At 37.4% G+C, this 27906-nt stretch overlaps 4 protein-coding genes and 1 long non-coding RNA gene across 12 annotated transcripts; 2 read left to right on the plus strand and 3 right to left on the minus strand.

Moving 5' to 3' along the window:
• LOC111247859 (ubiquitin thioesterase OTUB1) lies at positions 1–4073 on the minus strand. Its single transcript, XM_022799338.2, has 3 exons — positions 3390–4073; positions 1666–2263; positions 1–1269 (listed from the first exon to the last, which is right to left on the minus strand). Exons 1-3 carry the CDS (start codon positions 3586–3588, stop codon positions 1197–1199), a joined length of 870 nt encoding a protein of 289 aa, XP_022655073.1. The 5' UTR covers positions 3589–4073; the 3' UTR covers positions 1–1196.
• A 604-nt stretch (positions 4074–4677) lies between these two features.
• Positions 4678–13122, plus strand: LOC111247826 (uncharacterized). 2 transcript variants are annotated; one of them, XM_022799259.2, is made up of 10 exons: positions 4678–4872; positions 5183–5267; positions 6418–6973; positions 7268–8349; positions 9338–9412; positions 9579–9635; positions 10078–10167; positions 10421–10624; positions 10950–11066; positions 11362–13122. In XM_022799259.2, the coding sequence occupies exons 1-10, from the start codon at positions 4847–4849 to the stop codon at positions 12481–12483; spliced, it is 3414 nt and encodes a 1137-aa protein (XP_022654994.1). In that variant the 5' UTR covers positions 4678–4846; the 3' UTR covers positions 12484–13122. The 2 variants fall into 2 exon arrangements, with proteins under 2 accessions (XP_022654994.1, XP_022654996.1); XM_022799261.2 differs by lacking the exon at positions 10421–10624.
• Positions 13123–13503: 381 nt separating this feature from the next.
• Positions 13504–17827, minus strand: Gas41 (YEATS domain-containing protein 4 Gas41). Of its 7 annotated transcripts, none has more exons than XM_086984545.1 (8): positions 17677–17827; positions 16824–16884; positions 15863–15987; positions 15525–15624; positions 15216–15323; positions 14732–14948; positions 14274–14350; positions 13504–14092 (listed from the first exon to the last, which is right to left on the minus strand). In XM_086984545.1, exons 1-8 carry the CDS (start codon positions 17724–17726, stop codon positions 13988–13990), a joined length of 843 nt encoding a protein of 280 aa, XP_086840671.1. In that variant the 5' UTR covers positions 17727–17827; the 3' UTR covers positions 13504–13987. The 7 variants fall into 7 exon arrangements, with proteins under 7 accessions (XP_086840671.1, XP_022655072.1, XP_086840672.1 ...); XM_022799337.2 differs by lacking the exon at positions 17677–17827 and adding an exon at positions 17216–17436; XM_086984546.1 differs by lacking the exon at positions 17677–17827 and adding an exon at positions 17221–17341.
• Pgi (glucose-6-phosphate isomerase) lies at positions 16859–26472 on the plus strand. The gene is made up of 12 exons (XM_022799330.2): positions 16859–17003; positions 17934–18075; positions 18910–19098; positions 21321–21414; positions 21774–21893; positions 22053–22172; positions 22766–22982; positions 23179–23423; positions 23791–23932; positions 24157–24302; positions 24477–24619; positions 24882–26472. The coding sequence occupies exons 1-12, from the start codon at positions 16985–16987 to the stop codon at positions 25000–25002; spliced, it is 1698 nt and encodes a 565-aa protein (XP_022655065.1). The 5' UTR covers positions 16859–16984; the 3' UTR covers positions 25003–26472.
• Positions 25152–27906, minus strand: LOC147756505 (uncharacterized). Its single transcript, XR_015324469.1, has 2 exons — positions 27517–27906; positions 25152–27318 (listed from the first exon to the last, which is right to left on the minus strand). It is a non-coding gene; the product is annotated as an uncharacterized LOC147756505 (long non-coding RNA).

Here is a 27906-nt window from a genome sequence, read left to right on the forward strand (position 1 = left end):
TTCTTATTAAAGATTCAAATATCTTCCGTCTCATTTTTATTCTTGTTTAAATCAGCTTTCAATCAACTAAACAACGGACAATACATCGGGCAAACAAATCAAGTATGAAAACATACTATACATATATAGTATATATCACAACGAAATTTTCTTGATTGGCCCGCGAATACTCGTGTCACGAATGACGAGATTGGATGAAGGGAATTCGATGTGCTATAAAGAAATGTGTACGTGTTCTGAGGATCGCAAGATGTAGTTATGTGATTGATGGTACGAGTCTATTATTATTGCGTATACCGGCTATAACATAGTGATAATTCATTCAACTGACTCGCTACACATGCAATTTCAGCATTTGCGAATGTCGTTAATAAATTAGATCAGAATCGAACTTCTGTCATTCTCTTGCTTGCTTTTTTTAGATTACTATTGTGTGCCACTTCTATGGGCAGTTAATCGACCTTCCTCTATTTCCCATAGACTCTTCCCTTTTATTAACCATATATATTTGGTAATTTTTGCGGTTTACCATTACACTTCCTATCGCGATGGTTCCTATTCTTAATTTCATCATCATAAAGTCGAGAAGCAATGAAATGCTCCATAAAAGTACGATGTCTCGCAATTCCTATCGACCCCGCATCTACAGCGCGTCATGGGGGAATTATTATCGTTTAGACGCAATTAGAACATTTATTGCGCTGCGTTCAAAGTATGTCTTTTCCCCTCTCCCTTGCTTTCTTTCCTGATGGTTATCTTTATTAATAAAGATTATAATATTATAATATTCCTCGTTTAATAGTGTTATACCTATAATAATAATAATCTTAATATTCATACACTGGACGTCATAGCGCCCTGGAACCCTTCCAACTCTTAGGCTGTTATAGTTACGATTGGTTATGCTCCGCGTCGAACGTGGTGTAATGCCCCCTACGCGGATGTCTGTTAGCATTATCTTTTTTACCCATACAAATTGTCAGGCCTATTTAAATGACTTGCGACGTCGACGAACGGCCCCTGTTTAAAGCCGTACTTCTAACGAGAGCGACAACGCAATAGGAGCCATCTAGCATCCGAGACCCTAAAAAGAGGTAAATCCTCCATACGTGGCGAGTCTGGTGAACGGGAACGTCAAAACCAATCCTCGATTTTACGAGGGCAACTGTGAGACCGTCTTTGGCGCAAATGGTCGCCTACTGGTCGCCGTCAGCTCCTCCGATAGGATAGAGAATGTCGTAATGACCTGGGCGATAGAGCAAGTGGACTCTGCAAGACAACCACATTGAATTAAAAAACAAAAATGCTTATTCAGTGAATGCATATAACCCTTGCATTAATTAGGAATGCTTATTCATTGAATACATATAACCTTTACATTAATTAGAAATGCTTAGTCAGTGAATGCATATAATGCTTACATTACAGAATTGAAATATTTGCATAACTAGAAAAAGGTTTTAAAACACATCTAATCAAGATTTTTTCGAGACAACCTGATTTATAATTTTTAGGAAATATTAGTCTTTATGATTACTTAGCACTGTACTAATGATTATGTGACTGATTACACACATGACTTTTAATACATCAACATGCTTAATTTAAGAACACTACCATAGGTTGAAAAGTCAAAACCTGGAATGTAATGCACGAAAAACTTACCGAGGTTTAACGTCGTCGGGGAAGCTGTGTTTAATCACCTTTCCATCGGTTGACGCACGATCCATATAAAGTACTTGAACGCCCGTCGACAAGTGTCTTGTTAGGGCGATGATATGGATGTGATCCGATTCTTTGTACATTGGTTCGACTTCCTGCCGACAGAAGTCTTTGAGCGAGTGGTCGCCTTCAATAAAGGCACCAAAAAAGTCTGACTCTTTTTGTAATTGGCCCGATGTTAATAGACGCAAAAATACAACCATGTACTCTGAGAGACCTCTATCATTGAATACGGCATGCAGCTCATCAAGTGTAGGCTTCTCCTCGAGTCGCTTCAGAACATCAACGAAGGTGTCGTGGAAATCGTCGATTGTGAAATCAGGAAATCCAAGAGCCTTAAGTTCTTCTTTGCTCTTTCCCAGCAGATCTTTGAAGCGGCGCAGTTCATCAATATCAGAGAGCATCGACTCCAAATAGGCAAACCCAAAGGCACGGAAAAAGCAGTTACCATCTGGTCTAGTCTTTCTAATAAATCCAAATCGGGATTCCAGATCACGAAGTTTCTCCTGATAAATAGTATCATCAGAAGCGTATTCAGACTCTGTAAAGCAAGGGATTAAAAAGTGGAACACATCTTGGTTTTTCTTAATGCACAACGTTTAATTATGTTATAAAGGCACTAAAGCTTGGAATGTAGACCAACAATCATACAAGATATTTAACATATTCATGACTTAAATTATTAGAATTTAGAATAGAAGCAAATTATGTTTTTATCTTGTGGTTATAAACAACCAATATGAGGTCGAGTAATGTAGCTGAATACAGCTAGTCGTGTAATGACCGAATTCATATTTAGCTGGTAGGCCGCAGCCGCAAGTCGTAAGCCAGCTATTATATAAATAGGTGATATTAAAATCAAAGCATAAAAAGCAGACCAATAGAAAAGCGAGTGAAGACAAAATAAATGGAAGGGCTCGGTTTTATACACGCTTATATGCTTTTCTTTAACGTCTAAAGTTGATGTTGAATAGACAAATGAAAAGAATGTCAGACTAAATTATGTGGCTATCAGGCCCATGTAAAGTATTGCTATCTGAAAAGGAGACGATACTGCTTGCATTTCGAAAACTTGTTGCCTTTTTTCCTTATTAGCGCCCTCTCTCATATATAGAGTATATCACCTCTTAGAGAAAATGGAGAATTTCTAAAAGTCAGAGCGCTTCTCTGTTATCCTGGATTGTTCTAGCTGAATATTTATATTTGACGTTTTCACAATCGAAAATCGACATATCAATGAAAAACAGGAGGTCACTGACAGAGTCAATTTTTGCAGATAATGGTAATAGTAGAATTCGTATGATGAGGCAAAAAAACATTCGTACCATGCTGAAACGTCTCAGACATCTGAAGCTATGCTCAATTAACACAGAACCAAACATAGTACTCAGAGTACTTATTGGAAACATCCGTATTTATTGCACAGGTTATAATACTGTGATAGATAGCCTTCAGCCTATGAACGATCACATTGACATACAAACATAATCTAAAACAGACAAGCGTACACGCTCAGACGTGAAGGGAGATGCACGTGCTGGACACACCAACAGATTTTCGATTTACCCAGCTGCTCTCTGATGTCAGCCAAGGCACTAATCACAGCCTAAAAACTGCTAAGGCATAATTTAGTTTTTTTGCAAAATGTTCATAAGCACCAAACTAACCTAAGCTGATGAGTGGCTTTTTGTTATCGATAAGTGGTATACTGTCGGAGATTTCTTTCTCAATAGCTTTCTCCTGCGCCATGATCGCCTCATCATGATTCACACCAGAAGCGTCACCTGCCGGCAGAGGCTGGCCTGATCCAGAGGATCCGCATGAGCCTGAGGAGGGTACTCCGTTAGTCTCCGAGAGATCAGACATTGTTCCACAAAGGACAACGTCGCTAGAACTGGTTCAATTCCAACGAAACTGGCCTTTCGTCGTAGTGGATGCCAAATGCGGACAGACACATGCACCGGGACCCGATTGCTGCTTGCTTATTAAGCAAACGCGTCACTATTTACTACGCGGGAGCAAATTACAACGTCACAGACAATGCCGTGTCGCTAACTTCAACTCAAAACTGATCTCTAATAGCTCACTTCATCAACAGGATTCCAATGATTCGCACAAACCTTATAGTGCGTACACTCTCGATCTCGACACAATCGCGTCTAACAAATAGCAAAATCACTTCGTTCAGAAGAGTAGAATCTACTCGGTGCGCCTGCAACTCAGCGAAGTCGTCTGCTACTGGTCCAAACAATGCTTTCGGGTGGCTGATTGTTGCAACCAAAAAAGCTGGCCATCGGTGGTGGCCGAGATGCACAACAAGATGCACAAATTGTCCATTAAGAACTCGCGTTGAGTAAATTATTTCAGTGTCATACATACTGAGACTTGATGTCTCCGTAACATACTGCGTCAACTAGGTAAACAAAAATTCGTTTCAGTCGGTCAAAGAGCTGTTACGTATTTGACAAAGGTTACAATCCGAAATATGACATTATGACAACAAGAATAACATTATTGAACAATCAGTTTAGTAAACGAATAAAGGCAGATAATCTACAAGCTAATTTTGGTGACACAATTTGCGTGTTTTTTTAATATTTTTTTTGAAGATAAGAGTTATTTTTTCCTATATTAAGTAAATCAAACTTCTGATCGAAGCAAACTAACTTTTATTGTTAATTTGTCTTTATCTTGAAATCTATTCGCCGCGCTATTTATACAGTCGAACCTTCTGATGCTTCGGAAGTTTCTTAGGGTATGACTATTCTATTCCGTGACAATACTACCAATATTATAACGGTATTCTCTTTTATACCTGCTATAGTTTGTTTTTATTTAATCGCACTATATGGTCTAGAGCGCTTTTCGTATTTAAGATGGCTGGTTTTATACAACAATTATTAGTAATCGCTTAAATAAAGGCACCCGCGTACTCTTAAGGGCCTTCCCGTGAGAGTTGTGTTTAAATTTGCGAGGCCGCTCACGAACGACGGGTAACGGAGTTCTGCCCACCTAAATATTGAAGAACTCTAGAACTACAGTACTCTTATGCTTTTATTTCTATTTGTGGTCCGTGAAGTAGCAACAGTTCAATTCTCCATTAGCATGTGAGGGAAACTGAAGCATGGTGCCTACACTCTTTTCTCAGAGGTAATGATCATTAGTCTAGGTCGGTACACCGGCGTGAACTACGGACATCAACTGACGTTAGGTAACTTTAGCGTTATGGAAAAAAAGAGAGTCAATCAAGTCTAAGATATGGGAAAAATACAAAGCCCTTTAATTGGCATGTTATACGCTTTATATATATATATATATATATACTCTGATATGTGTCCACGCTTTGGTATACAACTTTACCTGTAATCCTAAACAGTTGTTAAGTCTTTGTATATTATATAAATATTTTTATTGAAGTAAATATAAGATGTAATTTGAATATCATCATTTAATCTTTCAGACGTCGTCGACGTCCGGGTTTTCTGAGGGCTAAAACTCCTCCAGAACCACCATCATTTTCAGCATTTGCTCCAGATCCCACACTTGTAAGTGGTTTTTTTTAATTATGACAGCTTCAGTTTACGCGTGGCCATGAAATGTGTCCACATTGATGGAAACTTTGGCGGGCTACTTGTCGTAACAGCCAGGTGTTGATTTGCTGCTTTTGGTACCAGAAGTAAAAGCCAGTTCTTCTTAATAAAAAAAAAAAGAGCAATTTGTTCCAGTGACCAACAATGCATTGTTCTTGTAATCTGACCGAAGATCAGCTATGATCCAATATTTTTGCGTTGAAAAACCTCCCTTTTACCAACGGTCTACGTTATCGTTAGTTTTTCAAAGATCAAAATGTACTTTTATGAGGCAGACCGGAAGATCTTTAACAGGGCTAAATTGAAACTTCATGGCTTAAAGTTATTTTTGATTCACGTTGTTTTTTAATAAAGAAATTAAGGGTCATTCTAGAGAGAATATCAGTCGGCAATTGGGTCGTCAAGATAGTCTCCAACGGTTAGTCTTTTTGCATATCTTTGCTTCTTTTGAACTCCTTGGCCTTTACAAGCCTTTTCTTTCTTGGGATTTTCGGCCTGCTATCAGAATATAACTTAATTCTATTGGAAATTTTTTGTATAGTAAGTATCTGAGCTATACGATTTTACAACTAGCAATATCGCAAATTAAGATTTGCAAATTAAGGAAGGAGTACTTCAAAGTTGACTAGCTAGTTACTGATTTAGGGCCCGTATTGAAGTTGAAATCGCAGCGGCTGACGACCATATTTAGTAACCGTGATCGTCAGGAAGGCACTTGCAGCATATTTTGTTGAAGTATCTTTCCGTGTTTACATATGGTCTTAGGAAGAAGACACAACAAATTTTAGACGGTTGATGCGCGCCACCATTTATTGTTTACAAAAATTCGAAAAACGTGCGCATTGTCTGCAGCTAATATAATTAAGATGTAGGTTATAAATTAGATTCCGTCAGTACTAACCATGCGCATACAAAAATGAATGTGCAAACGCTTGTGGATAACCCAGCCAAACAATAAGAATGCCAAGATATTGTTTATATTCCATTATTTGTCAATAAATGTACATGTTTAGTTAATTAAGCAGTCAGTCTATGCAGCTTCGTATTTTCATCTTAAATCGGGAGCAGCGCTTTAGAAACTTAATTGACGCTTCGTTTTGTTTAGGTGGACAGCCAGGCGGGCACTGCGCTTCCTCTTTCAGCCAAGAATGCCGTACCAGCGTGCCAAGGAGACGAAAGTTCTCTTTCGGTTCCTACACTGCTGTCGTTGGCGAAACAACAAAAAGCCGGTATCGGACCAGCTGTTTGTGACGAATATATAGGCACACCACGCAGAAGAAGCTCGCGATTTTTGGTGATTCAAAGCGGTCCCGACACAATTAAAAAACCTTTAAACCAGAATAAAGAAGACACAGTTCGTAATGTAGCTCCCCGGTCTGCTGTACTTTCCACAGATGGAGACAGTAGCAGTCCATCAATTGCTGAAATCGCTACTGCACTGACTGGGCAGACGGAGACGCACAACAGTCCGGCAGAAAACGTTACCCCTTTTCTCCGCAGTAAAGATACTATAGACAGAAGTCAAGCAGAACAACCAATTACTAAGTATAAAGCGCAGAGAATCAGATGTTTGTCTGACGGTAAATCTACCCTGAGTGAATTGAAGTTGTCCACACCAGTGAGAAAAAGTTTAAGGCTTATGACGGCGCGCGAAGGTCAAGGTGAGACGGTTACGCTACGTTGGTTCACTACAGGTGTGGCATGTTCACCTACTTAAGCCGACGAATACGTAGAGTGCATTCATACTTATGGTGAACTTGACCAAAAAGAGTAAGCGGTTTCGTGCTGAGTGCCAGCCGTCTAATCTATTGATTAATGACCTTACTGAGCGTAAAATTTAACATACTTAGCCTAAGTACTTACTAAACATGTAATATCTATTGAGTTTTGTTATCGGGGTTTCTAATTTATGTAACATGTTTAAATCAAGCCATTTTTTGATCATCCAATTTTAGGAAAACAAGAGGGATCAGGTCGACAGTGCAAAACAAAAACACCCGAACGTAAGTTACAACTCTGTAATTCGACTGAAGTCACTGTGTCTACAGCAGCGCGTCAACGATCTGGGACACCATCAAGGGTCCTTGTATCTATGCCAAAGCGACAAGCAATAAGAAAAAGTAAACTGGAAAATGCAGCTCAGGATATGAATGCCATAATGAATGGAAATTATAATTCCTTAAACGGGACGTCCGCAGAAAAAACAAGAGGTTCTGTATATGGCGGTAAAAATGCTACGAAAGCGGCTATAAAGAACGTTAGTACGTCCAGTCAGCAAATACTTCCTAGCCTGCGAAGCAATGCAATGCGTTGTTTTAAAGCCGAAAAAGGATCGGCAATGGCCAACACAAGATCTAGCCTTTGTGCTAACGGACTGAGAAATAATTCTACCATAAATAACTCCATGAGCAAGTTAGTTGCCGTTCAAAACCCTAAGCCTTCTGCGGTAGCGTCAGTAGGTTATCATCGACATCTCGAAAATGTAACATGGCCCTCTAACGTTATTAACATAAGCATCACTTCAATGGATCATGTCAAAAACTGTGTCATGCTCACAAATAATGGATGCTGCCCAATGAAAGACGAAAAGAGAACAGAAGCTCAACAAATAGACAAGATGCAACTGTTGAACCACGTTCACATTGATATTTCAAAAGAACGTTCATTATCTTGCCGCGCGCCAGCTTCTGACATATTAACGGTATGTGACGACCTTCTGTCTGGTTCTATAGAGAACCCATCGTATGCAACGTTTCTCAAGGAAATCTGCCATAGGGGGCCTACGAACAACCCCATGAATGCAAATCGGCATTCTACAAGAAATACTACTCAACTAAATGTTGACAATTGTGATCGTCATCCTCGAGTTGATCAGAGAGAGAACGCCAATAGAAATGTTTCAGGTAGTGTTGAGGCACCGATGATACCATGTTTGCCAGCTGTTGTTCTCACGCCAGCTTTTGCTGATCAGCCTAAGGGAAAAGAAGGGAAAAAGCGAAATCGATTCAAGAGAGAAATGCGGACCTGTTTTACCCAGGTAGGAACTCTGTCCAGTACGATGAGGATTATGTCAGCAATATATTGTTTTCAATCAGGCTGGATATATGTGATTACAAATGATCTCGGGCGGAAAGGTTTAGACCTGGTTGCCTGGGATTTGTTATGCGTCTGCCTTGAGCCTAATGGGGTGCACCATTCGTCACCGAATTAATATATATTCTTCGTATTCTTTGCAATCCCTACTTATTTGGTTTTGTATTACAGATGTGCTACTCATTGCATAATATAAGTGTTCATATAACATATATACAATATATGAGTGAATTTAAGTTAGTGGGAAATAATTTAAAGAGTGATAAAACTCGCATCAATTTTTAACAATAGCAACACGATAGTAATAGGTCATTAGGATTGAATGAAGGGAATATCGTTCAGTTATGAAATTACTGTAAGTAGCGCCTGGTAGTGACCGGTATTGCTTACTTAATCGTATGACTGGGCGTTAAAGAGTGCTTGCATGATAAAATAAGGATATATATATTAGAGAAAGGGAATACAGAGTAATGCAGTAAAAAGGACTAGAGTAATACGAAACTTAAATTCAACATAACTAGTATTTATTCAGAATTTTACAGAATGAGCAAAAATGCTTATTATAATCGAATATCTACATGATTGTTACAAATTAGCCATCGTAGCTATTAACGACGACTCTGAAAGAGGTAACAATCGAATACGAGTAGGGAAAAGTGAAAAAGTATATCTTGAGAAAAAATAAATCTTGATTCAACAATGCTTCTGCGTTTTACTTGAATGACCTTCAACGAAGCACTCACTATCGAAGTGCCACATGTGCCATATGTGACTAGATACCGATCGTGAGGCTTTTGCTTCGAGACCGTTGATACTGTTGAACGTAAAATAGAATAACTTATATCATAATCATTGATGTTGCTTTAATCTTCCTAGGCTTTAATGCAGAAATAAGGACTGACACACTGTAAATTAATCTTGGTCTTCATTAGGTAACACCGGTCCTCAAAGAAAAGAAAAAGAAAGATAACCAAGGTAAACCTGTCCTACAAGACATGCAGACAAGCGTGAGTACCAATATTTTCGTTGTTTGACATTCTTGCGACGCTCTTTTACACTTGAGACATAATTGGTCGTCTTTTTTTTTGTTGCAAATCAAATAGCAAATAACTTACTATGAGGTCCTACCTCAATTAATATAAGTAAAACTTATTAAGCATTTAAGCGTTTCAGACTACCGACTTCAGTCATATCATGTACGTTCCCGGCTATAAATCGCTATGCGTTCAGGTGAGTGGCTATCGGATCCCTTCGTGGTATATTCATTTGTCTATGTTGAAATGCAAACTATAATTCGTCGCCAATTAACGTTATAGACGCTATTTCAGTTTCGGTTCTAGAGCTATGGTTAATTCTTGTGGGCTTAATAGAGACGCGACACAGTAATTTGTTCGGGAAATAGTAAAAGGAAGGTTCTTCAGCAGTTAATTATCTATATACGGCAACAAACTTGTCTACAGCTTTCGTAAGCGCGAATATTGCAAAATTAACATATGTTTATGACCAAACCCTTTGTTTGTTGAATTGTTGAATTTTAAGCAAATGTATACTTTAATAGTTAAATGCACCGAGGGGACAACGTAGATAAGACTAGTTACTAATGAAAGCCCGCTAAATCTGATTAGATTATCCAGTTCAGCCTTAAATTCATAGCTGTTGTTTTTCCAAACAGGTTGATCTGGATCAAACAGAAAGTCTCCCAAAACGAAGGAAAATCTCTGATGTATGCGGTCTAGTTGCGAATAGGAACTGTGACAATAGGGTAAGCTCAGGAATTGGACGGGTAAATACAATGTGAGACATATCTGATCCTTCACTTATTTAGAAAATTGTCTAGCTTAAATACGGCTTTATTTTACGGTCATCATATATATCAAAACATTTTTTTACTCGCTGGACGCCTCTTATCATATATATATATATATATATATATATATATGTGTGTGTGTGTGTGTGTCTGTGTGTGTAAGAATATTGGCATATTTTGTGTATTGTGCATATTTACTTTTTAATAGGGCAAGCCAAAGGTGGACAAAGGCACCAGCTGTTGTGAGGTATTGGTTGATGAAAATATACCTAAGAATAAACCAGATACCCCGAATCATGAACGCCAAGCATCATCTGTTGTTGAAACGACCACGTCAAAGGCAGCTTGTATTCCTTTGCCTTTAGCTCCTATATTTGAACATCCGCGAGAATATTGTTCCGCCTGCGTACAGGTTTGTTCGCGAATTGCTAGTCATGGAAAAACACATTGCAAGTTTAGATGGAAATAAAATTTTATAGCCGCAGTCAGTTTGCTTTTTTTATTATTGTTTTATTTTAATTCATGAGGGCTCTAGCGCATATCGGGTAAACAATTTGAGTTTAAAAACCATCGCTATACGATGATGTTTTCTTGGCGAATCAACTTATTGTTGCCAAACGTATTTTTCGCATTAAAATCTGTAAGTTGAAAATATTAAACAGGAGACGATGACAGTTTCGGCAATTTCAGTGGTAATGATACAAAGCGTAATTTGTAACCATAATCTTTCGTTGCAGGTTGACATGGGTAAGAGCGCACTGAGTTCTCACTTGTTTGTGAAAATGCCCGATAATGATGGAACGATCCGACAAGCTTTGGCTCCACCACCAGATATAGCCAGAAATTCCATAGAGGTACCCAGTTTCCTTAAATTATCCCGTAGTAATCCTCATCAGCATACGATCGTAGGTGCGACAACGATTAAGAGTCAACAAAATTCAACCCTTATAACTTCTTGCTCGCTATTTTGAACTAAACATTTCCTGATATTTCTGATAAAAATTAAGCGAAGCAAGTAATCATTGAAACCTATTTTGCTCCTGTTGAAAGTACTGGACTACCATGTGTAATTGCACTCGTGGTGTTAAACGTCTGATTAGAGTCTACTGGGTGGTACACGTGATGTAAACCTAGCTATTATGTTTTCAGGCAACCCTATATTCTCGAGGGGCTAAAAAGTCTCTCTCAGTACTTGTCGCAGAGGAGCAAAATCTTGTGAACTCCAAAAAACTCAGTTCTCAATTTAGCCTTATCGGAACTGAAATGGCGCCTCCATTCGCAAATTTGAATCTTGATGCACTTCCCGGTATAATAGTCGACAACCCCGGTGTTCCAGTTTCGGAAGAAAAGGATCATTATGTGCCTGTTAATGTCGAATCTGCAACGCAAGCCTCAACACTACCAGTTTTCGAGGCTGACCGAAAGTTGAGCCATGTCACCCGTAATCGACAAGCGACAAATGCACCCTCAGATTCCAATAGTGTCAACAAATCGCCAGCCGCGGTGAGCTTGGCTGCAAACAGCTGTCATTTGAATCGAAAGAGATCGCCTCCGCTAAGGCCAATACGATGCTTTTCAGCTCATTTGTCTGGTAAAATGCCCGTTCGCACAGTAAATGCTGATGTCAATGCCCTACAAAAGGATCTTTTTCAACGACCCTTCATTCGCCGTCGAGTCATTATCTCTAACGAGGTGTTTCGTCGAGTGAACCAAAGGACCGAGGAGATGTGGGAAGCTTTTCGAAAGCAGTTTAAATTGGCGGCAATGGCGGAAGAGAATGAACAATGGACCGCACACAAAGCCGCGAAGAGGCGTAGCGAGGCTCGACGAGACGCACTTGTCGACCACGAGCCAATTGACGATAATATGGAAGAGGAAATTCAAATAAGAGTTACCGAGAAGGTGGCTCAAATGCAAAAAAAAATCAAGAGAATCGAGAAAAAGCTCGCCAAGGAAGCAGCGGCAAAATCAAAGCCTGTCGATGAACCCAAAGCCTCCAAAAAGCAGGCAACAACAACAACCGATGAAAACAGTCATACCTCTCAGGCGACTGATCAGCCGAAAAATTTTAGAAAAACAAAACAAAAAAGGGAAGACGCTTTAAATTTGAACAAGCGTAGAAAAATAACGCGAGCTACCAGTTTACAAGATTCGACTAATCACCACGAGAACAGACGACTGAAGTCTCATCGTCTATGCACACTTATGGAAGAAGAGATTTCCCCGATAAAAATAACTCGCCTTGCAAATGCCAATGGAAAAACGAGATGAAAGAAGCTGATATTACGTGACACCCTTAGATCATTTACATTCGCTATCTTATTAGGTTGAGCCATGTAATTTATTATCCGGCAATTCAGCGAGTAGGAGGTGATACCAAATTTTTGTGTTTTCCCAAAATAATAACAAAAATAACAAGTGATTGAAAGATAAGCGATCTCTCGACTGGTACAATGGCGATTGTTATTTTTCTGTCGATTCTAGTAGACGATTATCGCATTTCCGTACCCCACATTGTCTAACAAATGGCAAACATTATGTTCCTTCTGTTTATGATTCCTTTTTGTTTTTAGTGGTACATACTTTTGAATTATAAAATCCATGCATATTGCTACCAACACAGATAAAATTATTTAGCTACTTAACTGCATAGATCATTGACTTTCTCATGTACATAATGTAGCTGCATTAAAAGACACATGTTTTTTGTTTGTTTAAGTTATGTAAGGTTATAGTGTGTATGGCGCGGAGAAAGGTTTTCTAATAAAAAGTAGATGGTGATCACCGTATCCTCTAAATTGGGTAGAACCTGTTTCGAAAAAGTAAACAGTAGATGCATACAAATTGTGGATGTATATATAGAATAACTTGAATAAACATATTTATGGAAGCAGAATACATATACACAAATTTGTTCTTACCTAAAATTGTGATGGAAGCAGAATACATATACACAAATTTGTTCTTACCTAAAATTGTGATGGAAGCAGAATACATATACACAATAGTTAATTCGCTTCTTATTTAAGGAGTAATACTTTATAATAATGCGCATGCACAAAATTCGTGCTCAGCACACCACGGGCGGTCTTGCACATTATACTTGGGACATCGATACATAGCTTTTCTTTTTTCTTTCTAGCACAAAATAAGCGTATGCCCTAAAAAAACTGAAGAATAAAACTGTTTATTTAATTTAGCATTAAAAAAGTGAGGCATTAAGTATCGACATGATATAAGATACAATTTTGTTAAATAGCTATATTAAATCTAGAGTAAGAACTATATTCCTGAGTGTAAAGTCCCATTTATTTGTGAGTCATGGTTAGTACAATCAGTTTATAACGACGGTAGTAACGCTTTTTTCTTATTGTACTTTTTTCATATTTTTACTTTGTGTCTTATATCAATGGGTGGACGTTTTGCTACAAGTATCTTGCTGGTACTAGCGTCTAGAATTAGCTCGTCCGATAAGTAATAAAAATACATGATATGGTTGATGTATTTATTAGAGTCATATGAGGCACGGATCCCCTTAATATAAATCAGTATTACAATCGCTGTTTTTCTAATTCATCCCATATATTTTATGTCGTTTTATTTACAAGGTATGCTGCCCTCTTTATCACCAGGTACAGTGACAGGGCTGCATGTGTCACGTAATAAGTTCATGAGTCACGTAGTTATGAAGTCGGCATTCCCGTTGCAGCTGCCAAGTTTGTCAGATGATCATCTGTTTCGGCCTTTTTCTAGTTAGTTGTTGTAGATCCCTATGCTACGATTGTGCAGGCTCGTGTTGCCCCATCTGCTGTTTAAACATATCAATGGTCTCACGGGTCGATTTGATTTTTTCCTTTAATTCGGAAATTTCTTTACGGATCTGTAAAGTAAGTTTATCACCAACTAAACAGTTTGTATGCTAATATAATAATGTCGGTTCAACATTAAGTGATACTGAAATTTCCGGTCTTCAAAGCTGATTACTTTAAGCATACCGTAAAATATAATAACAGATACATTCGCTATCTTGGTGGAAATAAACGAATGTAAATTTAGCTCACCTTCTGTTTTGCCGCAAGTATCTGTTCAAGACTCTTCTTATGCTTTGCCTCGATGTCTGTCTCATGGCGCCACGGACCTAGGAGCAACATTAATGTATAAAATATAAGTCCCCGTGATAGCACATTGGTAGCGTGTTTGTTTACTAAATTTAGGAATGTGTGAGGTCGTGTCAAATCGAAACTAAGCGTAGATGCATATCGTTTTTTTTGCTAGTGGCTATCCATTTGAAGAAATAATTAACAACAGCACCGGACGTAAAATGCGAAATATTTAAGTAAAAATAGTTTAATTTCTCGTGAATAGCAAAATGTCACACAGTAAAGTCTTACGTTACACAGTAAAGTTTAATGTTAAACTTAAGCGATGATGTATAGCGAGAATTTTGTTGTATGTAAACAAATGCCAAGTACAATTAACTGATGAGAATAAGCGTTGAAGCTTTTCCTTGTAGCCTTACCCGGGACGACTGGCAGAGGTGGCTGAGTAAGCAATTGATGCATATGAAGTGTTGGTTCAGAAAAAATGATCTCATCATACGTTTCTGCTACAAGAGCTTTTCGTGAAGGACACGGTTGTGGGGGTCCCGAGGAACCATCGGAGGAATTGGCTGTTTGAAAAAGCTTCAGGACGTGATATAGGGTGACAGGACGTTCATTAGGATCGTGGAAGTAAACCTGAAATACAGAAATAGTTTTGCCGTCATTCAATGTACATAGTTAGACACCGCGGCGTTTTTGCTGAAGTAGTTCCATCAACTTTTGCATAATTCATGTTGCTGGCAAGAAAGGTTTCATAATGGTAAAATGATTTTTTTTTTACCAGGATTGTACAATTTTTTTTTAAATTGTACATTTTGCAGATTTTACAGATTCAGTGTTTTTTACTGAATTTACCCTAGATTATGGTAATTATTGATAATTATCCAGTCCATTTTCAAGTACCTTAATGACAATTTCGAATTCTCCCCATCCTGTTTCGGTGACCTCATAAGGCGGGACCAATATTATTCGATTCTGGTTTTCATAGCTCTCGTGTAGTTTGAAGTGAACCTACAAATAAAATTTTTTTTTAAACTCAGTATACTTCTGTTTTTTGTCATTGTTACGACAAGCACAGTTCATTTAAAAATTATGTGATGAAGCAGATCTTATAAGCCCACTCGAAACGCATGGATGTTCATTACGCAAAACGAAAGCAAAAAAAACTATGCTCTTCAATAGAGATTTGCGTTGCCATTCTAAGTTGCAAACCTTTTTAATCCAGGTAGACATATCTTCATTCAGCAGAGGTTTCAAGTAAACTGTCCATTGGTGAGTGTGGCCATCTTCCTCACGTTTCTTGCCAAAATACCTAAAGAACATTTAAAAAGTTATATTTATTAAAAAGTTATATAATTATAAAAAATGACAAATTTCGAACGAGTACTATCTTATAAATGCTTGGGAAATCAGCACTTCTAAATGGATCAACGCATTTTATAATGATTTCATTTGAAGAATCACTTATGATACCCGCGATAGGACCAGAGCTGATCATGTACGCACTGGTTCTGTCAAATTAAATGTCACGACGCTTAGGTTAATCATACCTGGCGACGTTTCCGTAGACGATCGGTTTAATGATTGTAGATGCTTTAACACGGCCCGCTTGCAATGAACTTTCCTCGACAACCTGCGGCGGTAGTATCTTCGCCATTGTCTCTGCGTAGTACGTCTGAAATATACAATCAAACTAGTTATTGTTCCTCATTCATTAAATGCATTTAAGGAGGAATACATCAGCAGAGTCATAGTACTAGTAGCACTGGATAGGTACATTCGAATATCTAGAACATTTTTAATAGTATAGACCATCGACACCTATATCGTAGAATATAGTGGTCTGGTTTTTCTTTTTTCCATACTAGTGGGACCTATAGATGAACGGCTATGATGAATTTTCTTGTTATTGATATAGTATTTGATTTTTAATAGCGTAAGCGGGCTGAAGTTTTTCGATTTAAAAGTCGTATTCCTAGACAATGATTATTCGTATTCAGGTTTCAAATTTTTAGAAAAGCTTACTTGAAAAAATATGTTACTAATATTTAGCTATACTTATTGGTTTAAAAAGGTTTGTGTAAGTTAGTCACTGTTCTTGTAGAATAAGGAGCTCTAAAGGGGCCTACAATTTACCGACTCGTTGAAAGTTCAGCAAGGTGCCTATAACCTTACTGTACATAATTATAACATTTGTTCGCTTCGTTAGTATTTGGTTAGTATTTTCATTTGCTGTGAAATAAACGTACTGTTGCCTAAACAATACCGGCGGGATTATTCGGAACGAAATGCCAATTGCAGAATGAAATACATGTGTCTAAACTGAACGAGCTGGAGTCAGTGTGAATGTCCTTCAAAGCCAGATTTTGAAACAAGTTCTTTACTTGTCACAATAGTAGTAAACACAGTAAAACGAGACCACCGAACTTTTCTGTTGCCGACTCAAATGTTGCTACACTTCGATCCTTCATCAATGTCTGCTCTAAACCGTGTTTTTGTTGTGGTGCTCACAGTGTTTGAGGGAAGGCGAAAGGGCAGCGGCAGCTGGAGAAGCATCGGCAGCACCTGAATGCTGTAATTCGAATCAGAAGCTATTAGCCACAAAAACAGCACGAGCAAGGCGAGACCGCGAAAGGCCCATGTGAAAGTGAGGGCGCTTTTGCAAGTCAAGTATGTTTCTTCTAGCCAAGAGTAAGAAAAATGAAGGACTTTTTGCCGTGAGCTGAGGATTTCACGGCTACTGTTATTCATTCGTCGCCGCCTTTGTTTAGTATAAAGGAAGATATTGATAGGGCTATGGATATGCAGTGGTCACCTTGAACTGATCTTTCCTTATATATGTGCTTTCAATGACGTGATCAGATATAGCAAAAATGCATCGTACAATTTAAACGTTCATATACCATACGTTCAATGTGATTCGATATCCAATACGTTGGAGAAATGGCACTTTTAGATGTATAGTTTCGCAAACTTTTTCCATTCTTTAGCAAAAGCTACTGCACATTTCGATGCTATAGTAGCATGAAAATAATATTAACCCTTCTTTGTTGCAAAAGCGTACGGAAATTCAGCGCGTAATTTAAAAGTTGAATAACTTAATTGGTTATCTATTTTTACAGCATTTTGTGATATTGTACAACGTATAAAACAGACTACTCGGTAGAATATATTGTAGGTAATCTCAGAGACTGCATAAAAATCCCGGAGTTTAAATTGATTTCGATAATAAATATATATCAATTAAAACCATTTATTGTGTTAGCCAAACCCCCACCTGTAACTTAGAAGTGAGTTTGTCAAGCTCCAAACTTGTGTAGCCCTACGCTTAAATGTTTTCCGGCTTATAAATTTCTTTACTCACACTTCATATACGTATAGTTCTTTGAGATGTTGTTCGCACATTTTTGTCATGCGGCTATTAGGTTAATTATCGTATAAAGGTCTTTTTTGACCATTTTCAATGTCATTAAGGACTCTCCTCCACTTAAGCAGACGACAGGCGTTAGAGGTCATCCGCGGAGTGGACAGCAAAAACTAGATCCTCTCGTGTTAGCGGAGTTGTTTTTTCGGGGAGTCAGTCGTGAGTGAGCACAGATTTCAGTTCTTATCCTGCTGCAGTTCTCAACAAAGGTGACAACATGGTGAGCCTTATGCAAGACGGAACATTCATCAAGCTCAAGAAGCTGTACAGCATGAAAAAAGGGACTCTAAATATTAATTCGCTCTTCGAGAATGATCCATCCCGAGCGGAAAAGTATACGTGAGCATCAACCCTCTTTTTAGAATTCTTTTATGCGGGCTATATTTTTAGAGGGGTAACTGTTACCAAATATATCAACTGAATATCGTACAGTATGACAGGTTCCCCTATGTTCAATAGAGTTTCATTTGTCTATGCCAAGATTTGGGGAGATCACTATACCACAGTGCTTACATTGTGGATTCGAATAGTAAAATTATTCAGACTCATTCATCCATGTGGCTGAATAAATAGGGATTTGTTTTCTATAGAGTCAACTAGTCATTTAGATTTTTGGCTTTATCAATAATAATGTAATAAGATATTTTCAGTGCATAAATGGATGAAAAAGTACAACAGTACTTTCATGGTTAAGGCAATCTATTTTCTCAGTCGAATTTTTTAAACTAATCAGGACAATCAGCTAATCTCATTTTAAGCGTTTGAATTAGCCGCACTAAGCAAAACCCGAAAACTATCAACTATGAGAAACGTTTTATACGAGGAACAAGAAAATACATTTGAGATCAATTATTTTAACGGAGAGGTTGCTGGCGCTCAGTGTAACATAGCAAAAATTAATTTTAATCTATCAAAAGGGCCTAGTCAAATGTAGACTCAGGAAGTATGCTACTTATAATTATAATAATGTACATTTTATTTAGATGGGTCGCATGTCGGGATCTTTTCTTAATCTAACATACTTATCAATCTGCTTATATTTTGTTGGTAGCTATTTGCCTTATTTTTAAATCTATTATAAGCATCTTTGTTAATAGATATCTTATATTGACTAGATTATGATGCAGTTGCTTTACAATGGAGGCTTTTTTCCTTTTCGGTGTTCTTTCACAGAATTAAGCTTGCTGACGGCGATGAGACTCTTCTGATAGACTACTCGAAAAATCTGATCGACGATGAAATACTTGTGAATCTGGTGGAGCTCGCGAAAAATCGTGAGGTTGAACTCATGCGGGCAAAATTGTTTTCGGGAGAAAAAATTAATTTTACAGAAAATCGCTCAGTGCTACATGTGGCACTCAGGTAAAACTATTTCAGAATTTAGCTTGATTTTTCTAATTTTCGTTTTACATACACGAGCAGCGAGTATAAATTTCTCGATTCTAGATGGTGTATATATAAAGTACTTCATAGTTTTTTTTAAACATTTGTAACGTTATCGTGTTAAAATGATATACGAGATGCACCTAGACATTAAATACGATAAAAATAAAGAAGTAAATAATCAGCATAGCAATAAACAATATTCAACAATATATTAATCGATGGACATGAAACTGAAGCAACCTTGCCCAAACTTGGGTATTATAACTTAATTTATAAACTCGTACCATATTATAATATCAAAATACCTCATAGTACCAATGAAGAAGAATGGATAGCCATGTTGAAGTCAAAATTGGCAATCTAAAGGTTTGTTAGTGATTTTATATTTGGGAAACGCATTTTAGTAATGGAATGACATTTGTTTATAAGCCTGGAATACAGATAGCATTTTTGTTATCATATTCATTCTGACACAACAGATACGCTAGTGTTTCTATATTATCAGCTTGCTTCGAGATGTTTCACCACACTTGGCGTTTCCTAGAGCTGTTCTTATCAGTGAAGAGCATCCCAATTTATGCCTTCGTTAAGAGAAATTCGAACCTTTTTTGTTAAAAAGTACTTTTTTTATAAGGATTATGGAAAAGAAGGCACACATAGATTCGGCTGGACCGACTTGTGACCTGAAAATGATTGGACTGATCTCTAAACCATGAAGTCAACCACAAACGCTGCAAGCCGTTTTGGCCATTAGATGAAAGCAATTGGTGCATATTTTTTGGAAGAAAGGTGCAACTTGAAATGTCAGTTTTTATCGTAATATTTAATGTCTACATTGAATTGTTAGACGAACACAATTATCAAAGACAAACAATGTTTTTAATGCACATACGATTGTTTCACTTAAAATCAATTACTACTTTGTTGATTACGCTTGGACATCATAAATATCCGCATTGCTTCATTGCAGGCATGGTGTTTCAAATACTCTTCTACCTAATGTCCTCGTATTTCGAATGATCCACTATTTGCTACCCCTTTAACAAGACGTTATTTTTTACCGTTAAAAGAAACATATGTAACGGTATTTGAGAATCACTGAAAAATTATTTTGATAACAAAGACCAGAGATGGGGTTTAGCGACAAATTATCACTTAGCAATATACGGTTATACTGCATACCTAAACGACACTCTGAATGAGATATATACATACATAAGAGAATGCGCGCACTCGATCGAGGGAAGGGGCAGTTCAATCGTTTGAATAAGAAAACAAAACCTTTTTTGGGTTTTACCGTAATCCAGTATTTTTCCAAGTGTCTGATACTTTATTGCAGTGCTCTGACTTTTGTCATAATGAACGTCCTACCTTGATGTGTAGCAACGTGTTGAACAGTTACCTTCGTATTTGCTTAGCTTCGCATGACTCATGCATGTGTGTTCTACGCGTGTTTCTCTGGGTATACATTTACATCTTGCTATAAGAACTAGATAATCAAGCTGTGTAAGTGGTTTAATGTATTATTTAGTGAATTTTGTTAATATTGACAACCTTGATGGTTATTTACGTGTCCTTGTCGTTCGTTCGTTTATTCGGCAACATTCGTTTATTGCTGACGCGTAGCTATTATGTAGCCAACTAACCAAAGCTAAACGCAAGACTCGATCCAGGCGGACTGGCCGCCTTTAACTGCTTCAATAAACTTTAGGCAAAAATTTAAAAACATTAAAAATTGCGTTGTTCGATGGATTAGATGACAGACTGCTTCACTGTGTGTAAGATCTCGACCTTGTATTTATTAGGATTAGATGATTTTCAGATAGGACTTAGACAGAAGTCTTGTTGATATTCAAGCTGTTCATCATCATCGGACATCAAATAACTAGGCACGCACCGCTCTCTCTAAGTTGAAAGTTAAAAGTGAAGCAAATTTAATTCAATGCAGGATTAGTTATGCAAGTAAAATAATAGTGTGATGTCAAGTTGAAATATCATTGTAAGAGTAAGCAACGTTTACATGGTGCCCGGCAAATGGCAGAACAGATTTTTATTATAAAAAAAAGCTTATAATTTTTGCTGGGTATTTTCGTTTAAATACGTATAAAGCTAACATTAATAGGATATTCGAAAAGATAATATTTGAAGCTTGTTTGAATATCTTATTTGAATCTAGTGATATCCCTTTGTATTTACAGGAACCGGTCAAATAGACCGATTACTGCTGACGGAGAGGACGTAATGCCTAAAGTCAACGCTGTTTTAGAGCACATGAAGGCATTTTGCCAACAGGTACGTTATGCACTTAGTTTTGCGAACAAGTTAATCTAAATTTACTTTTTCACTATTCACCAAATGTGTAGCCAAAACGCGACCCCAAAAATGTTAGTCTTTAATTGAATAAAAAAGCAAATAGGTAACTCGAGTAAATTGTTAACCTACGGTAGATCCGATGACTTCAGTATAATAACATTACCTACTTACGTTAGATTAATATATATTTTCAAATGTAAAAATAAAATGGTTTTTCCTAAAAAAGCATCCTGTCAGTCACTCGGATTTTTACTTTTTCGATTTTACTGTAACCTTAGCGTTGACGTTAGACCGATTTTGCGGTGGCATTAAATGTTATTTTTCCTTTTGATCTATAGGTAATCTCAGGCGAATGGAAGGGCTACACGGGTAAAAAAATAACTGACGTTGTTAACATTGGCATTGGGGGTTCTGATCTCGGTCCTCTTATGGTTACCGAAGCCCTCAAACCATTCCAGGTTGGTCAATTGCCAAGCGATTTTTTTACATGCTATTTACATAGTTTTGTTTTATTAAGATAATATATTTGAATAGTAAATAATTGGAAAAGCGATATGATGTAATTAGGTGTTCGTGATACATCTAGCTTGCCTAGCATGCGGGTTCTGCCTTTTCAGGTTGGTCCTCGGGTACATTTCGTATCCAACGTTGACGGCACCCATCTCTTCGAGACCTTGAAGAAGGTAGATTCTGAAACTACACTGTTTATTATTGCGTCGAAGACTTTTACAACGCAGGTCAGTTGAGAAATCATACATATCATTTTTCATAGCTCGGTTTTCTTTTTGCATGTTTTGAATGTATCTTAAAAGTAAAAAAAGTAATTTGTTTGCAATACATTTTTCTTTCGTGATGAGTATTGAGCTACAGTAATAGATAAAGGATCTTCATTCGATTCTAAAATCGTTGAACAAATAAAATGATTATCTAAGTAGTTAATGCTATGCGGTATTAAAGCATCTTTGGAGATTAAGTTTAATTGTTAAATTGTTTTTAAAAAGTTGTTTAAATTGTTTAAATTATGATTTAGTTCAAAACATCATACTAATAAGTAGGAATCAGTCAGTACTAGGGTATAATAGAGTACGTATATCGTCAGTACTAAATACCCAGACACCATAGATTATCTTTTGCATAATATAAATCCTTTTATGGAGTTGCTTCATATTTAAAAATTAGAAGATAAAAGTAGACCCTTCAGCCTCATGAACCGTTTTCTCCCAAACCTTATTTTATTAAAATGAAAAAAATAGACATTATTGGGAAGAGGAAGCATCAAAAGTACCTACAAAAATTGCTTCTGAGCATTTCTATGTTTGCTATAATGCAGGAAACCATAACAAATGCCGAGTCAACCAAGCAGTGGTTCTTGGATAAGGCAGGAGATAAGGCTCATGTTTCCAAACACTTTGTAGCACTTTCTACAAACAAACCAAAAGTGGAAGCCTTTGGCATTGATGCCGCCAATATGTTTGAATTCTGGGACTGGGTCGGAGGCAGATATTCTCTTTGGTCCGCGATCGGGCTACCGATCGCGCTCTTCATTGGTAAGTTTATCTATTTCTGTCTGCCAGTGATTTATAACTTTGCCTTTCATTCCAATTTCGAATTCAGTATTTTTGTTACAAAAGGATATACTTTGTCACGAATATGCCAATATTTTTATGCAGATATATCTCGAATCGCTAAAATCTCAGACGCTCATCTATAATTTCACGCTTTTGATACATCTCAATATTTTAGGTATGCCAAACTTTGAAAAGCTTCTTGCCGGAGCTCATTTTATGGATGAACACTTCCGAACCACGCCTTTGGACAAAAACGTGCCAGTTATCCTAGCCATGGTCGGAGTTTGGTACATCAACTTTTTCGGCGCAGAGAGTCACTGCTTGTTACCCTACGATCAGTATTTACACCGTTTCGCTGCCTATTTTCAACAAGTTGATATGGAATCTAACGGAAAATACGTTCAGCGCAATGGAGAACGGGTAAGCTCTCCATACCTTATGCACAAGCACCGTATCTAGCACTGTAGCAATAAAGGGTCATACGGCAAACGCTTACATATATCATTTACATATAACAGTTGGTTCGATTTATGACAGGAACAAAAGGCCATAAGTAAAAAATGTTGGGTAGATTTATCAAGTATGTAATTTCAAAGGACCCAGCGTTTCGTCAATAATACTACTTCTGTCACTATAACCATTGCATATAATGCTGGATCAAATAATTTCCTTATCATTAATTTTATTATCCATTAGTTTTTCTTTTCGTCAGATATTCAATATTTTTGTGGTTGCTTGATACATACTATTCTTGTTAAAACAAACAACACGTCATTGTTGATTTCAGGTGGACTACCAGACCGGCCCAATTTTGTGGGGAGAGCCCGGTACCAACGGTCAGCATGCTTTCTATCAGCTGATTCATCAGGGAAATAGATTGATTCCATGTGATTTCATCGCCCCTGTTAAGACCCACAACCCTATACGAGGTGATTTCTTTATGTATAGGAAGAACCAACACTAGTTATTTACGATGGCTGAAAGTAATTTTTTTGTTCTCGTGGTTGTCTGTGCGATAAGTCCAGAGGTATCTTGTCTTGGGAATATCTCTATTGTAATCGAATTAGTGACCAAACATTCTACGTATGTTCCACGTACATATACAGACTCCACCAATTAGCGCTTCTAGTATTCACGTAATTTGTATTTTTAGGGGGAGTACATCACAAGATCCTTTTGGCCAATTTCCTAGCTCAGACAGAGGCGCTTATGAAAGGCAAAAGCGAACAAGAAGCTAAAAGTGAATTGAAGGCTTCTGGGCTAAGCGAGGAAGTCCTTGAAAGAATCCTTCCTCATAAGGTTCGTACTATTAATTACATGTGAGATAGCTTGTCATAATGGTTGTATATCTATTACATCTTTGTTGGCTATTAGTTCTATAGGCTTGTACTTCGTGAGTAGAATTACCTTCTACTTAATTATGAGGGCGTTTTATAAACTTAATTGCTTACTTCTCATTTTTTCATTTATTAGGTGTTCCTTGGTAACAGGCCGACAAATTCGATTATCGTCCAGCAAGTTACACCTTTCACCCTTGGAGCTCTGATTGCCATGTACGAGCACAAAATATTTGTTCAGGGTGTCATCTGGAATATCAACTCATATGATCAATGGGGGTAATTGAATAATTTGCTTTTTATTTTATTTTTTTGTTAACATTCCATAACTATTTCGATAAATATTCATTCTCGAAAAGGAAACTTTTATGCATAGAAATCCATAATACTTAAGTAGTAGCCTCTCTACTTTATTTGTGTGCCTATAATAGTGCAAGCATTAACGCACGTTGAGAGAAGGCGCTTCTGTGATTCAAATATTTATCGATTACACCTAATTTGAGAAATTATAATAACGTGATATGTTATTACCTGCTTGCAGTGTGGAGCTGGGCAAACAGCTTGCGAAAAGGATCGAACTAGAATTGAACGGCAAAGATCCGGTTAGCTCTCACGACCCATCAACAAACCAGCTGATCAACTTTATCAACAGTTACAACTAGAAATCACTAGGCATATCGTCAATATTTTGCCGCATGTCTTCCGTTATACGGTTACTTTTCAAGGAATGGATCGTCTTTCAACCGACGAGGAATAAGTTAAGACTAATATAAACATTTGACAGACTAACAAGTAGTTCTAAGTTTTGTTGTGTTAACTGCTATCGGATTATTTGTCTTTTCTTCATAATATACTTGATATATATGCATGATACTGGTAAAACCAGCGCTCCATAAAAGATGTACGACCATTTAAATTAGTGACGGATGTTAGTAGATATGGATGAAGCTTAGCATATAGAAGGTTCTGTGCTATAATGAATGACGTGTCAAAAATGGTGAGGTTAGTTCGGCTTTGTTTTTACGGAACATATGCAATATTTTGGTTTTTTGAAATCAAATGACAAGGTAGCGTGATTATCTTTAAGATTTTTTAAAATAAGTGTTTCAATGCTACTGATTTGCTTCTGTGCCGACAAATAGGAGCGTTTAATACGAGTTTTAGAACCGTTAACCGCTGAACAGTTTTGACGAACGTGACATTAAATTCTTGTGTACGTTGAATTAGCAATAATATACAGCCAATTTTGTTGGCTTACATTTATTGCTTAGGCATACCAATTCTGTTTTTTTCTTAATTTATCAGATATGTATCTTATTCTCGAAATTATATATAGCATCAAGGACTTCCTCCAATTAGGAGTCTAACCGCGGTGATCTTTGCTGTTAGTTTGGAGTTTCTTTAACAGACTTATGGAACGGATGGCAACCATACAAACAGCTACGAATCTTAACACTAGTACCTTAATATTAATTTTCCTTGATTTCTAATTTTTATTTCATTCCTTGTTTTCTTGATAACCAGTGCACCATATTCAGTAATAAAGTTTGCCAAAGTTGAGACTTGTAGTATGCTTGGGAATGATAATTATCATGAGAACGCATACAGAGACACGCAATAATCATTCAATATACGTCGTTTCTTATTGAATCTACCTGGATACTAGGAAAGGGTAGACGTTAATAATAATAAGAAAGGCTCCTAATGTTGAAATTTAATGATACATAACGGTGTTACCGAAAAGTACGCGCAATATCACTACATATGTTTGAGACATAATTTGATTTTACATAAATACACTAGACAGCAATAATTTATTGTTTTCTCGTGGGTTCCAACAGACAAGGTGCTGTAACGAATCATAGTAATAAAAAAGAAGCGTCGTGTGCACGTTTCCGCTCGGTATTACAACTTACTAACAATTATTTGAAAAGAGTATGACAGTATGTAAGAAGCAATATATATATACAAACAAATATATATATATATATATATATATATATATACATATACAGATACATACAAAACGTGCAATTTCTCTTAGTCTATGTACTTAACCGAAAAGGGAGGAAGCAAACGATAAAGAATAGATTAAAAGCTGAATAAATCGGACAACATTTCATTGGCTGGTACACTTTTGAAGTCTTAGTTTTTGTGTAGGTAGTGTGTTAACAATCTCGTAGTTTATTCTTGAAGCAAAGAAGCTTGCATGGATTTTGGCCTGGGCTTTTGGAGTTTACCGATGTAATTTCATCTCTGTAATGGCATACAGTCGTAGACTAATTTTAAAAGTCGAGAAGGCTACTAACTTGTATTATCCTAAAGAGGTAACCGCAAAAAAATATTTAAATTACACTCTTCTATTACAAAGCAGAGAATACATTTGAAATAGTAGGTTCGTAACACACAGATAGTTCATTTTAAGTACTCGCTATTCGGAAACTTTAATATATATACTTGTATCCTTTACTTCGAAATCTGCTGCTACAAGGTATACCCAAGTAAGTCCTTCAAACGGATAGAGCAGGTAGAGATGTATAGGATTACACGAGTTCTATTCAGCAAACCGAACGTATAAGCAAAATGACGATCTATAACCACTTTCTCTTGTCTGAAACTAAACAAGTAATCGACAGTCTAAACGGCTGATCCTCAACGGTAGAATTTCGATTACAGGTACAAACAGGCTGGTATACCTCGCAACACCCACATTACAGTGGCCTAGTCATGATGTGAAAGTCTTTGTCTTGGCCTGACGTTGTTAGGCGAGAAAATAGTAAATATCAGGTGACACATGCTAGATCTTAGTAAATGCTAAAATAACGCGAATTTTGACCGCTGTTACATTGGTACCGCGCGTTTTCCACAAACCGCTGCTGCTACCGTCTTCGACGTCTGAAAGTAACTCAGGCGTGAAGTTGACTGTTGATGGCTCCTTCCGCTCTAGCCGGCCCGTACATTGACCAGAGCATTCCCAGCTTAAACAAAAAGGTACGCATTAATGGCATGTTGAAAGACGCATGTGCATTCGTTTAGTACATTTAGTTGAAAGAAGGTCTTTACAGCGTAATAGTAATAACGACGAGAGGGACGGCGATAAAAATATTACGGCTCGCGATATCAACATGCAATTATTTACGGCAGCTGCTGTTACTCCCGGTAATTTCATTTACTACCTTTAGACCCATTTGTAGTGGGCGAAATAAGAGCGAGCGGCGTTTCCGATGGCGGTGACGATTGCGTCTGTTATACAGTGTTGATGAGTGGCAAGGATATAGACGTTTGATCTTTTATTAAGCGCCCGTCCACACAAACAATGAATATCACATATGGAGGTTCGTAGTAAAAACATGCGCAAGCGCACATAGGCACACGTACCCACACAGGCACACCTGCTTGTCCCTAGATAGATGCGCCAGCAGTTCTGTAAACGCATTATTGTGGCAACTAAAACATAACTTTCTGGATTCTCTGGAGGTTTGGAACGAACTGGGTTGTCGAAAAAGTATTAACTGTTTTCCTAGCTAGATGACTTTAAAATCACATATCTAAGGTAATATGAGTTG

This window comes from Varroa destructor, unplaced genomic scaffold (genome assembly GCF_002443255.2).
Source record: "Varroa destructor unplaced genomic scaffold, Vdes_3.0 BEIS01000003.1, whole genome shotgun sequence".
Taxonomy (NCBI): domain Eukaryota; kingdom Metazoa; phylum Arthropoda; class Arachnida; order Mesostigmata; family Varroidae; genus Varroa; species Varroa destructor.